Here is a 12,985-nt window from a genome sequence, read left to right on the forward strand (position 1 = left end):
AGGTCGTCATAGCTTCAGACAAGCCACATATCTCCTACTAGGCAGCACTAAGAACGCGAGGAACAACGCTCTGAAAAATGCACTCGGTATTTTGACTTTAAGGATGAGACAGCCTGCGCTTAGTACGTTCACGTCACTGGGAATCCACCGATGGCGTCTGTCTTGGATAATCCCCTGGCATCCTGTCCTTTCGAAAAGGTAAGATATTTTTTTTCCTTGCGAATTTATTCGTCGGAGTTAACAGTCGGCGTGTTCTTATATAAAGGCAATATCCAAGTAGCCGGTTGCTTCGCGTCATAGAAAAATAATCATAGAAATAATAGACCGATTTCACTAGGAGTTTCGCTACACCACCGAAGCCGCGGTGCATGCTGGCCATTGTAGTTATGTCACTGCGGCTGCTCAAGCGGAGCCATACGGCTAAAGGAAAGCTATACAGCTTTCTCAGAAGCAATTTTTCTTTAACTACAAAGCTTCTGAGAAAGCTGTATAGTTTTCCTTTGTAGCCGTATGGCTGTGCTTTGGTGGATTGCCAATGAGTAATTACTCCCTTATAACAAATCTACTTCACCTGGGGGTCTCCCCTAAATATTCTAGCAATGCTCGGTTCCCGTCGGTGGTGCTGAATACAGCTAATATGGCAGTGGAGCACGTCCAGAATGCGCACGGCATGCGCAGATCGCTTGGTGAAATCGGTCTATTATTCAACGATTACGCGATACCAAATATACAAGCTCCTGACCCAGTCCTATCTCCGTTTCTCTAATTATCTCTAACAAGTTATATAAAGTAACTAACTGCTTACAAATTCACACATTTGAAAACCGTTTCAAAAAATATTTTATAGTTCTGATTATATATGTTGCTGAGAGTTAAACATTGCTATGTGCTTTATAAAATAAATGTGACCTAAAAGCATGGGTAGACAATATTCTGTCTCGGCTAAGCGAGTGCTTAAAATTTTAGATTTTAAGTGATTATGAACATAATACTAATAATCCGGTAATAAGCTAGTCTTTCTGTACCAATCGAAAACTATTTCCGGCTACTGAAGTAGCCTATAAAAAAATTAAAAAAGTCAAACAAAAGCCTTCAGCCGGTGATGCCTTGTTATAGAAAGAGCACTCTCTTCTCAGAGAAGTGGCGCTCGCATTGCATCGTTAAAGAGCAGCTTAAATAGTTTCGGCTGTCGCTTCCATGGCTCACCTGGATCAAAGTCATTTGACACGATATTTTCGCTCGGTTAGAGAGCACAAAGGTGTCACCACATCTATAGCATCATGTCCCAACAACATCCGACTGCTAAGTCATACACCGAGAGCTGTCTCGGGTCGGCTTAAAGCTATAGCAGACAAGGAAGATCTATGCCAGCTGCCAATTGACGCAGCTTCATAATGGCTCTTCGCTTTGCTTTAAACCATATATAACAAACAAGAACAATTACCTTGGACCGGAAACACGCGCGTACAAGAAAAAGGAACAATATAAAACATTACACCCTAAACCACACTAACTGAAGTAACCGCACTTCATCGACGGATTCATGGGCGAATCATCTCGGCAACGATATGCCACAGCGAAGTCGCGAGAGTTTTTCAGGATGGTGTTGCAGTCAGCAGCCTCTCGACCCCACGGCGGGTTGGCACAAACCATGCGACACAAGGTCATGAAAAATACTTTCGGTTCGGTCAGGTCGTCGCTAACCTCCAGGCGGTAATCCGACGTATCCGTGTCATCGAAGAAGGCTTTCCTAACAATTTCCAAAGCGGGAAGGTACGGAAGAAGCGCCTCGTTCGGCACCCCCGCTGTAGGACAACCCAACCTACTTTCCATAACCTGACGCGTGGCATTGGACATCCAGGGAGGAGACACTACGCGACCGTTCGCGCCGACGTGAAGACCGGTCCAGTCCAAGGCCCGCATCGCTTCCGCGGCGAAATAGAAGCCGATGCCGCCGTAGAACATGGCCGGAGTGCCGTTCACGTAGTAGAACGGACTCGTCAGGGAAGCAGCGGCGATGTTCACGACGTTGTCCACATAGTCGTAGGCAATCATCAGCGGAGAAAGGGTCGGACCGAAGCGCGAAAGCCTGTCGACAAAGTGGTGAGGCACGAACCGACTGAACGCAGTGCGGGTCTTCTGCCAAAACTTCACGAAGGACTCGCCAGAGTCCGTGCCATTGGGGAAGTCATGGTAGGTGCGCTCGAGTTCTTGCTCCACCTGTTCTGACGGCTGCATGTGTACTCTCAGGCTTCGAAGCTTCTCGGTGGCCGCGTGCTTGTCATGGGGGTCGAGCCACCAGAGGGACCCGATCATCCCAGTCGCCCTTTCTACTAGGCGTTGGAGTTTGTAGTCTACAACTTGCCTGTCGCTGCGGGTAACGTGAAGTCTCCAGTGCAACGCCTCAGAAACGGGAGCGTAGACCATTTCAGCTTGCTTAGCGCAGAATAGTTTGTGCCCATCGTCCTTGAACAGTCCTTCCAAGGTAGGGTCGAACACAGCGCCGAATTCTTGGACGAACTGCCAGGATAGATGAGCGACAATCTCGCGGTCTTTGAAGGTGCTGAATATCCTTTCGATGGCCTCCAGTACGGACACGTCCGCCACTAAGACTCGCTCGTTTTCCGTAAACGGCATCGCAGACTCGTCCACAACGTTGGCGTTTATCTTGTCCAGCCAGTCCTTCGAAGTCACGTTGCCCGTATAGTTACCGACATCTGAGAGCGGCACCTCCAATGGCTCCCAGATACCCTTCGCAACGCTGTGGTAGAGCGCGGTTGCGATAATGTGCTCGACCTCCACTAGCCGCTCGACATCCTTTCGAATAGCAGGAGGCCGCGAAGACATTGACGTGTCACGCAAAAGCGCGTCGCGATGCCGCGTCCAATAGTCAATGTAGTTGCCCTTCAAAACCATATAGGTGTGTCTTGAAGCAAAGCGTTCTACTAAAGCTCTGGGTCCGGGGTAGAGAGCCAGGCGGAGCCCGCTTCTATTTAACTTGGAGTCTCTCAGCACCCGCAGGCGGAACCAGAAACACAGGCTCCATCTGCGATGTAGGAAATGGTGTCGCCATATACTTGGCATTGTATAATGCCAAACACTTCTTGTACGACGCGTTGGTAGCAGGCAAAAAAAAAACTAACTCAGTAAACAAAGACGAAGAAGAAAACGTTATTCTACAGTCGAAGTTATAAGCGTCACCATGTTCAAGTCCCAAGAAAGACGCACTATCTACGTAACCATGTAAAAAGGGTGTTCAAAAGCATGTTTGAGTTTGATATATATATATATATATATATATATATATATATATATCGATATCACTCATAGCCGCTCTTAAGATCATTGTGCCTGGTACTTTTGAAAGTGCTATCTGAAATTTTTCGCGGAAGAAAGTGAAACTATTTGTGTGGATTACGTTAGGAACACTGAAACGAAAGAATGTAAAACTGTGTGTTTAATCTTACGTTCAAGTATAACGTGAATATAAGCGTGCATACCACCGCCTTTCTCGAACAGTTCACAAAAGCAAAACAGGTTTCCTAATTTAATAAGAAAGAAAAGCACTAAACCCCGCTGTGCCTATACGCGTACACATACCTGTATACGAGGCCTAAGAGGACACCCAGGGCGCTCACGTCGCAGCAGGAGTCACGTGGCCAGCACAGGCCCAGCAAGCCCATGAACTCTCGAAAATCTGCTAGGTCGACGTCTGTTGCTAGACGTCGTGCGCGACAGCTGCGTAGGAAAGCGAGTGGCTTGCCCGCCACTTTCACCTCATCGACGCCCGCAATCAGGAGGTCTTCCAGACCCTTGAGCCACCTGGTCGCGATGTCATTCAACTGCGAGCCGAAGTAGTCAGAACGGCCTTCCGGGGAGAGGCCCTTCGACCTCCATGCTGAGCAGACGTAAGCGCCGAAGTCGTCGCACGGATCCAGGCTTCGGTTGAGGCCCTCTATGAGCAGTCGGGCGTGGTGCCGGCAGTCCCGGTTGGTACAGGTCTTGTGCCTCATAGAGACCAGCTGACTCGCGGCGCGTAGGTGAATGACATTGAGGATGTACGTGGTGGCGATGGCGATTGCCAGGAGAAACAGTATGGCGCAAGTGGCCGCAAAGAAGAAACCCTCGACTGTATCCCGCGGCGCGCGGATCATTCCCTGCGATGAAAACCATCGGTGTCACGAAGGCGGCCACATACGTCACAGATGCTGTGCTTCAGGGTATTGTTACGACCAAGCATCCGCAATTGCGCGCTCTATTGTTCGCCTGTGGGCATGGATAAGTTTTGTGAATATGTGGTGTTGGTACAATGGCTCTAAGTGAGCCTGTTTCCAGGAATCCTGTTTTGTAAGCATGTTTTGCTTTGTGGACAACCTGCAAATGCCAAATTGACCCTGTCAAGAGAACGTCTGGAAAAACACAAAGAAACGTCCCCCTGAGGGAATAGCAGGAAGTGCTTTCTTTCTTTTGTTCACCCTTCCAGTCGAGAAGTGCTATCCTCCAGTGATGAATGCCTCCTATCCAAAGGAGACGACAGAGTGACATGTCCGCTGACGTGCAGGACAAGAAAGGAGCATGACTCATACGGCCATTAAGTGATTTCCCGGGAATGCAGGAAAGATTTGCAATTGTCGAAAAGGGACCATGTTGGGAGCCCTATGCGGCGCCACGTGCACTCGGGTTTCTGAGAAGTAAAACCCCTTGTCAGAACCAGCCTGTGGTTTCTTTGCTGAAGAATAGAAATGTACCTCCTCTCCTCGCCGTTCCCAAGCTTTTCCCGCCAACAAGTGATCACGCCCAACGAATGAATGCCGGACCAGTCAGTGCTTCAGACCATCAGTGCAGTGATGTGTTCGATTGGATGCCGATATCTGAGGGGCGTGCCCTGGATTTGGTTGGTCAGCATCTTCAGAGAGGGGCTGGACATAGGGGGTTTTAAGGACGCTGCAGAGCACGAAATGTCGCTCTGGGCCCTGGGTAAACGGCTCATCCAGTCGCTTCTCGCTATGAACTCTTAACGCTTGCCATTTTGCTGATGTACCCTTCTTTTTCGTGTAAATAATCTTGTAAATACGTTTTCTCAAAGTGCCAGTAAACCTGCTTGTACATATTTTACCAACTTCGAAGATTCAGTCCTTCTTCAACCCGGAGTCTCTGCACGCTACCAAGTGAAGGCCGGGTCGCCATAGCCCCAGCGTCACGACAACTGGTGGCAGCGGTGGGATCTGAATCTACAAGCACAACGACTGGTGACCAGCGTTGGGATCTGAATCTACAAGCCACAACATCTGATGACTGGAGGTGGGATCTGGATCTACAAGCTACAACATCTTGTGATCGGAGGTGGCATCTCAAGCAACAAGCAGGAGCAACAATCGGCCAACAAGAGTGCAGCTCGGAACATCGATCGCATGTGTGGGTGAGTGCTTGGCTTTTCTTCTGATGTGGACCAGGTTCTAGAACAGGGTTAGATTTTAGAACTGGTAAAAAGTGTTGAAACGCCTTTAGGTTTGGTAGTTTGCACTGTTGTTTTGGAAGTAGCCGACACTCGGAGCGATCATGGACCTACAAAAGCTGCAGAAACCGGACCTGTTGCTATTGTGTGAGGAATTGGGAATTGATACAAGTGGTTTGGCACGAAAACCTTTGATTATAAAGGCAATCACAGATTTGGGAGCCGATGATGAGGAGCTCAGTGAAGCATGGAACCTCATCGCCCAAAAAAAGGAGGAGCAGCTCAGACAGCAGAAAGAGCGGGAAAAAGAAGAAAAGAGGCGTGAGCGCGAACTTGAGAGGGAAAAAGAGGAAAAGGAGCGCGAACGTCAGAGGGATAAAGAGGAAAGGGAGCGCGAACGTCAGAGGGAAAAAGAGGAAAGGGAGCGTGAACTTGAGAGGGAAAAAGAGGAAAGGGAGCACGAACGTGAGAAGCTTGAAAGAGAAGCAAAAAAGCTGGACCAAGAAATTGAGCTCCGGAAATTAGAACTAGAGTTGAGCAAGAGGTCGGGCGATTGTCCCCAGCTAGCGGTACCTCGTCTCAACAAGGAGGCAGATTTCAAGATGTCAAAGTACATGCAGCCATATGTGATATCAGGGGATATCGGTCTGTATCTGGCTAACTTTGAGCGAACCTGCGAAAAACTGTCCTTCCAGCGAGACACTTGGTCTCAGAGATTATTGACGGTTCTGCCCAGCGAGGCAGCGGAGGTTGTCGCGCGGCTAAGCAAGGAGGACGCGGACAACTACGAGAAGGTCAAAGCTTGCCTTCTGAGAAAGTATAGGCTTAGCGCCGAGGCGTTCAGACAACGTTTTCGGAACGCTACTAAGTCCAGGGACGAGAGTTACCCTGAATTCCTGTACAATTTAAGAGTAAATTTGGGCGAGTGGCTAAAGAGCACAGATTCCTACAGTGATAGGGACGCTGTAGTCGAGCGAATTCTTTTGGAGCAGTTTTATAACTGCCTCCCAGAAAAAGAAAGAAATTGGTTACAGGACAGAGGCGAAATTAAGTCGGCAACTGAAGCTGCCGAACTTATTGAGGAGTATGCTTCGCGCCGACAATTCAGCAACCCAGCAGTGGATAGGCCCCGCAATCCCAAGTTCAGTGTGAAAAACCGTCAGGAAAGGCACTTTGCTAGAGTTGGAAACGAAGAAATGAAGGTTTCTTCAGGCAAATTCCCTAGAAAGGACGGCAGTGAGAAAAGTGGGGAAGTGACCAACGTGCAGAACACAAAGAATAAGCTTGAGGCTAGGAAGCCGCTCACATGCTTTAGGTGTAATGAGCAGGGTCACATTGCCGTCAACTGCCGGAAAGAAAAGATTGCTTTCTCGTATGTCAGGGACTGCGATGAAAATATGCAGCTTTTAGAACCCTACCTGCATGACCTAGTAGTCAACGGGAAGCCTTGCAAGGTACTGCGCGATTCGGCCGCAACGATGGATGTTGTCCATCCGGCGTATGTATCGCCTTCCGACTATACAGGACAGTGTGCATGGATCCGACAGGTAGTTGAGGAACAGAGTGTGTGCTTGCCGATCGCGAACGTGGTCATCGAGGGCCCTTTCGGCGAATTAACAACCGAGGCTGCCGTTTCAGGAAAGCTTCCTAAGTGCTATCCGTATTTGTTCTCCAACAAATCGGACATGCTACTGCGAAAGAGGGGCATCCTGTTCGGAGACAGAGTTGTGCAAGCCTTAACACGTTCAAGGGCGCGAGAACTAGCTACACTGCTCATACCAGAAAATTCCACCGCGGAAGAAACGGCAGTTAAAACAGTGGTCGATGTGGAAGATAGCAGGTCAGAAAACTTTGAGAGCGAGGCATCTCAGATATGTCAACTTGAAAGTGAGCTTGATGAGACGCGGAATGAGGACGTTCTTGAGAGTAACCTCTTGCCGCCAGTGTCTAGTAATCTCACGAGACTTTTAAGTGGAACCCGAGAGGACTTAGCTATAGAGCAAGCCAATGATCCCAAGATACAGGAGATAAGGGAGCGCCACCGCGCCACTAAGACAGCAAACAATATTTCTTTCGAGATGAGAAAGGGAGTGCTGTATCGCTTATTCAAGGATAAGCGCGGAGTAGAGCGGGACCAATTAGTTGTTCCCCAAAAGTACCGCGGAGACTTACTGCGACTTTCCCATGGCAGCTCGTGGTCATGTCACCTTGGAATAAAGAAAACAAAGCAGAGGCTGTTGCAAGAATACTATTGGCCTGGATGTTTTAAGGACACGGAAAATTTTGTACGGTCATGCGACACGTGCCAGCGGGTTGGAAAGGCGCAAGATAAGTGGAAAGCGCCGATGGTGTTAGTACCAATCATTACCGAGCCGTTTCACCGGTTAGTAATAGATGTAGTTGGGCCACTTCCTGTGACAGAGTCAGGGTACCGTTATATCCTCACTATGTTATGCCCAGCCACAAAGTTTCCAGAGGCTGTTCCGCTGCGCGAGGTGACGTCCGAGAGTGTAGTGGATTCGCTGCTGTCAGTGTTTGCACGAGTTGGATTCCCTTCCGAGGTCCAAAGTGATCAGGGTAGCGTTTTCACGAGTGTCCTCACCACCTCATTTCTCGAGCGATGCGGCATTAAGGTAGTGCATAGCTCGATCCATCATCCGCAGAGCAACAGCGTAGAAAGATGGCACTCTGTTCTCAAACGAGTCCTGAGGGGACTGTGCTATGAAAACAAGCGCGAATGGGATACCTGCCTGCCTGCAGCGCTTTTCGCTTTGCGGTCAGTGCCGCACGAATCCACTGGATTTAGCCCAGCCGAGTTGGTGTACGGAAGGTCACTGCGCTCACCTTTGCGAATGGTGCGCGAAGCCTGGGAGGGGCGCGGAGAAGACCCAACAGTAGTAGAATTCATTCTGAACCTCTTGAATCGCTTACATAACACTAAGGAACTCGTTGAGGCCAGCATGAAGTCAGCCCAGGCTCGTTCCAAGGTGTACTATGATAAGACAGCCCGTCAAAGGACGTTTTGTATCGGGGACCAGGTGATGTTGCTGAGAAGTTCAAGGCAGAATAAGCTCGAAGTACAGTGGGAAGGACCGGCTGAAGTCGTTGCAAAGCTTTCTAACACTAACTACGCAGTGAAAATTCCCGGTAGGCGTAAAGAAGTGCGCATTTATCATTGCAATCTTATGAAGCCTTATGTGCAGAGGGAAGCCGTGGTAAATCTAACGTTAAACCTTCCCGAGGAGATGGGGGACAACTTGATTTGCCTCAGCGGAAAAGGAAGCAACGCTCAGGAGCTTCTCAAAAAGACGGAGCAGAGAGGAGAACTAAGGAAATCCCAGCTGTCCGATCTGGGCGAGATAATAACAGAGTTTGAGGCCTGCTTCGTGGACAGGCCAGGCAGAACTGATTTGACTGAGCACGATATTGAGCTGACTTCAGACGTGCCAGTGCGATCAAGGTGCTACCGATTTTCTCCAAGGCAAAGAGAAATTCTGGATAGGGAAGTAACTCGCATGCTGGAATTGGGAGTAATAAAACCCTCGGAAAGCGATTATGCTTCGCCTATGATCTTAGTAGAAGCTCCAGGTAAAGACCCTAGGCCTGTGGTAGACTACCGAAAGCTAAATTCTCTCACCAGGGATCAAGTGTATCCTATTCCGAATATTGAGGAGAGAGTAGAACAGGTCAGTAGAGCGGCATATGTGACTACGCTGGACCTTACTCGAGGATACTGGCAAGTACCGCTCACTGAACGCGCCAGCAGATACGCGGCTTTCGTCACTCCGACGGGCAGCTACCAGCCAACAATGATGAGTTTCGGGCTCAAAAATGCTCCATTTTGTTTTTCCCGACTCATGGATAGGGTTTTAAATGGGTGTGAAACATTCGCGGTGCCTTATTTAGATGACATTGCGGTTTTTTCCGACTCATGGGCGGACCATATGGTACATCTAAGAGCTGTACTGAGCCTTTTGCGTCAAGCTGGACTAACCGTAAAGGCCGAGAAATGTTGCCTGGCAAGGGCGACCGTGGACTACTTGGGTCACAATGTAGGTCAAGGTTTCAGGAAACCCAGCGAGATTAAGATTTCTGCGGTAGCAGACTACCCGCGGCCGAGCACGAAGACGGAAATTCGGGCATTCTTAGGGCTGACGGGATACTACAACCACTACATCCCTAACTATTCAGCTTTGGCTAGCCCTCTGACCGACGCTCTCCGCAAGACAGAACCGACAAATGTAGTCTGGGACGAACAAAAGGAAGCCTCCTTCGTAAACCTGAAGGCTGTGCTGATTAGCCGTCCGGTATTGCGAGCTCCAGACTATGACCGAGAATTCACGGTCCAGTGTGATGCCAGTGATCGAGGGCTAGGTGCTGTTCTCTGCCAGAGAGATGACGACGGTAATGAGCACCCGGTGCTCTACCTGAGCAGAAAACTGAGTTCTAGAGAGAGGGCTTATTGCGCGTCAGAGAAAGAGTGCGCTTGCATTGTATGGGCCATTCAAAAATTGCAGTGCTATCTTGGAGGGGCCAAATTCACCGTAGAGACGGACCATTGTCCCCTGGCTTGGCTGCAAACTGCGACATCGAAGAACAGTCGCCTTCTTAGGTGGAGCTTGATTTTACAGCAGTACAATTTTGAAATAAGATACAAAAAGGGGAAGTTAAATGGGAATGCGGACGCGCTTAGCCGCTCTTTCTAAGCGGTCCGAGATGTTCCTCACCATGTATCCAAATTGATAATCAGGTTTTTTTTTTTTCTTCGTGCGCTTGTATATGTGTGGCTATGTAAAGCAGCACGTTTGGTTTTCTAGGAATACGTGGGTCCTGAACGTCTTGAGAGTAGGCTTTTCTCGAACAACAATGGCAGTTTTCTTTTAACCTGGTCTCTTCAGACGGGAGCCGAGTGCTTGCTTCGACATGTGGTTGAGTTTCAGACAGCTCGAGCAATTTGGCCTACAACAATCGAGACAACGCGACAAGCAACAGCGAGCTTCAAGCGTTCACGTGCAGGCCATTAAGTCGTCTCTTCATGCAGCAGCTGGGACTGCTGCCCTCCGAGACTCTTCTGGCGGGGGAGGAGGCTGTTACGACCAAGCATCCGCAATTGCGCGCTCTATTGTTCGCCTGTGGGCATGGATAAGTTTTGTGAATATGTGGTGTTGGTACAATGGCTCTAAGTGAGCCTGTTTCCAGGAATCCTGTTTTGTAAGCATGTTTTGCTTTGTGGACAACCTGCAAATGCCAAATTGACCCTGTCAAGAGAACGTCTGGAAAAACACAAAGAAACGTCCCCCTGAGGGAATAGCAGGAAGTGCTTTCTTTCTTTTGTTCACCCTTCCAGTCGAGAAGTGCTATCCTCCAGTGATGAATGCCTCCTATCCAAAGGAGACGACAGAGTGACATGTCCGCTGACGTGCAGGACAAGAAAGGAGCATGACTCATACGGCCATTAAGTGATTTCCCGGGAATGCAGGAAAGATTTGCAATTGTCGAAAAGGGACCATGTTGGGAGCCCTATGCGGCGCCACGTGCACTCGGGTTTCTGAGAAGTAAAACCCCTTGTCAGAACCAGCCTGTGGTTTCTTTGCTGAAGAATAGAAATGTACCTCCTCTCCTCGCCGTTCCCAAGCTTTTCCCGCCAACAAGTGATCACGCCCAACGAATGAATGCCGGACCAGTCAGTGCTTCAGACCATCAGTGCAGTGATGTGTTCGATTGGATGCCGATATCTGAGGGGCGTGCCCTGGATTTGGTTGGTCAGCATCTTCAGAGAGGGGCTGGACATAGGGGGTTTTAAGGACGCTGCAGAGCACGAAATGTCGCTCTGGGCCCTGGGTAAACGGCTCATCCAGTCGCTTCTCGCTATGAACTCTTAACGCTTGCCATTTTGCTGATGTACCCTTCTTTTTCGTGTAAATAATCTTGTAAATACGTTTTCTCAAAGTGCCAGTAAACCTGCTTGTACATATTTTACCAACTTCGAAGATTCAGTCCTTCTTCAACCCGGAGTCTCTGCACGCTACCAAGTGAAGGCCGGGTCGCCATAGCCCCAGCGTCACGACAGTATACAGGGTATAGGACATCAACTGCTTATAATTTAGCAATACTACGGGCTTTAAGACTTCAGTGGGTTTTACTGTCGGTTGCCGAGCGTCGAGACTATCAGCCAAAGCAATCGCTGGACATTGATGCTCACCTGACGGAAAGGCCTTTAGCTTCACTGTCTCATGAATTTCGGATAAAGGAAGCTTTCGAACGCTGCACTGCGTTTAAAATTAGGTTGGTGCGACCCAAATAGGGCATTGTATAGGCGGGCGCTGCAAAGGCGTGTGTATAGTTACAAAGCTAGACATACATCTGCGTCTTTCAATGGCATTAGCGAAAACTGAGGCGCTCGTATATTAAGCATCTATCGCGTCTCTCAGAAAGAGATCGCCACTGGGCTATAGCGGACAAAATAGCTAGCTGCGTGAGTACACGTCAGCACTGACCAGCGTCGAGTGGGTAGCCGACAGTCCCGGCGAAAGCTTGGACGATCCGGCCGTATCGACTAGGGCGGCTTCGGCAGGGAACGGCGAGGGCGAGCCGTGCTGCGTCGCTGGCGTCGGCGGCAACGCGGGCAGGGCGTCGCGTGGCCACTGGGAATAACCCAGTAGCTCGGACGAGCAGCCGTGGTCCTCAGGACTGAGCATACCTTCGACAACCTTCATTTTGCCTCGGCCTGGAAAGAACTATATGCCGCCTCGGCCTGCTGACCTCTTCTTCTATGGCGCGCGAGGATTGCGAGGCGCGCGATTATTGTGGTTGTTTGTTGTCTTCGTCGTCGTCGCTGCTGTCCTCATAAAAATGGCGCACACTGTTGTGCCTGGCCAAAGCCGCCCAGAAATTCAGCCGGACGCCAAACTTCTTCGGTGAACGCCTCCTTCACAAAATTTGGATACTTATTTGCAAATCATCAATGCACTGAAGGCGAGCAGTGCCAAAGGGAGAGAAGCGACGTGTTTGAACATGAGCTGAGCGTCCAGACAGCTCGGCGCCGTGGCCCTGGCGGTGGACCCCTTCTAGCCCCGCGGCATATTTGAAGCAAGAGCGTAGCATGCACTCCCATTGGCCCTGCGAAAGTGCTGCCTTCGGATTGGACCATTTGAGCGTCAACGGTTTCTCGGTTACGGAGACTCAAGTGCTTCCGTTCGAGACACCGAGTGTGAGTTCGTCACGAGCGTCCATCGGGAGCAGTTCGCCCCGTGAGAGAGCGGACGCTGTCGAATCTCCCCGGCCGTAGCTACGCGAGAAAAGTCGCGTATGGCTATGTTTGCTTTCGGCCCCAAAGCCGGACTCGTTATGTTAATGCCTGTAAATAGTGTATAAAGCTTTTTCTTCATCTCCCCGGCGCCGACTCGGATTCACCGCTAACGGCCAGGGAGCTGACAGCTCTAGTTCACGAAACGGGTGACGAGCACTACGCAACCAACTCCTTGGCACAACCCTGTTGACGGTGGGCTACTGTGTGATAACCCCACCGGC

At 49.8% G+C, this 12,985-nt stretch overlaps 1 protein-coding gene across 1 annotated transcript; it reads right to left on the reverse strand.

The window, feature by feature from the left end:
- Window positions 1–1,509: 1,509 nt before the first annotated feature.
- Window positions 1,510–12,171, reverse strand: LOC146181846 (neprilysin-1-like). Its single transcript, XM_084575561.1, has 3 exons — window positions 11,953–12,171; window positions 3,601–4,157; window positions 1,510–3,046 (listed from the first exon to the last, which is right to left on the reverse strand). Exons 1-3 carry the CDS (start codon window positions 12,169–12,171, stop codon window positions 1,510–1,512), a joined length of 2,313 nt encoding a protein of 770 aa, XP_084431687.1.
- Window positions 12,172–12,985: the final 814 nt, after the last annotated feature.

Source organism: Amblyomma maculatum, chromosome 8, assembly GCF_055883805.1.
Source record: "Amblyomma maculatum isolate TAMU_Amacu chromosome 8, ASM5588380v1, whole genome shotgun sequence".
In the NCBI taxonomy this organism is placed as follows: Eukaryota; Metazoa; Arthropoda; class Arachnida; order Ixodida; family Ixodidae; genus Amblyomma; species Amblyomma maculatum.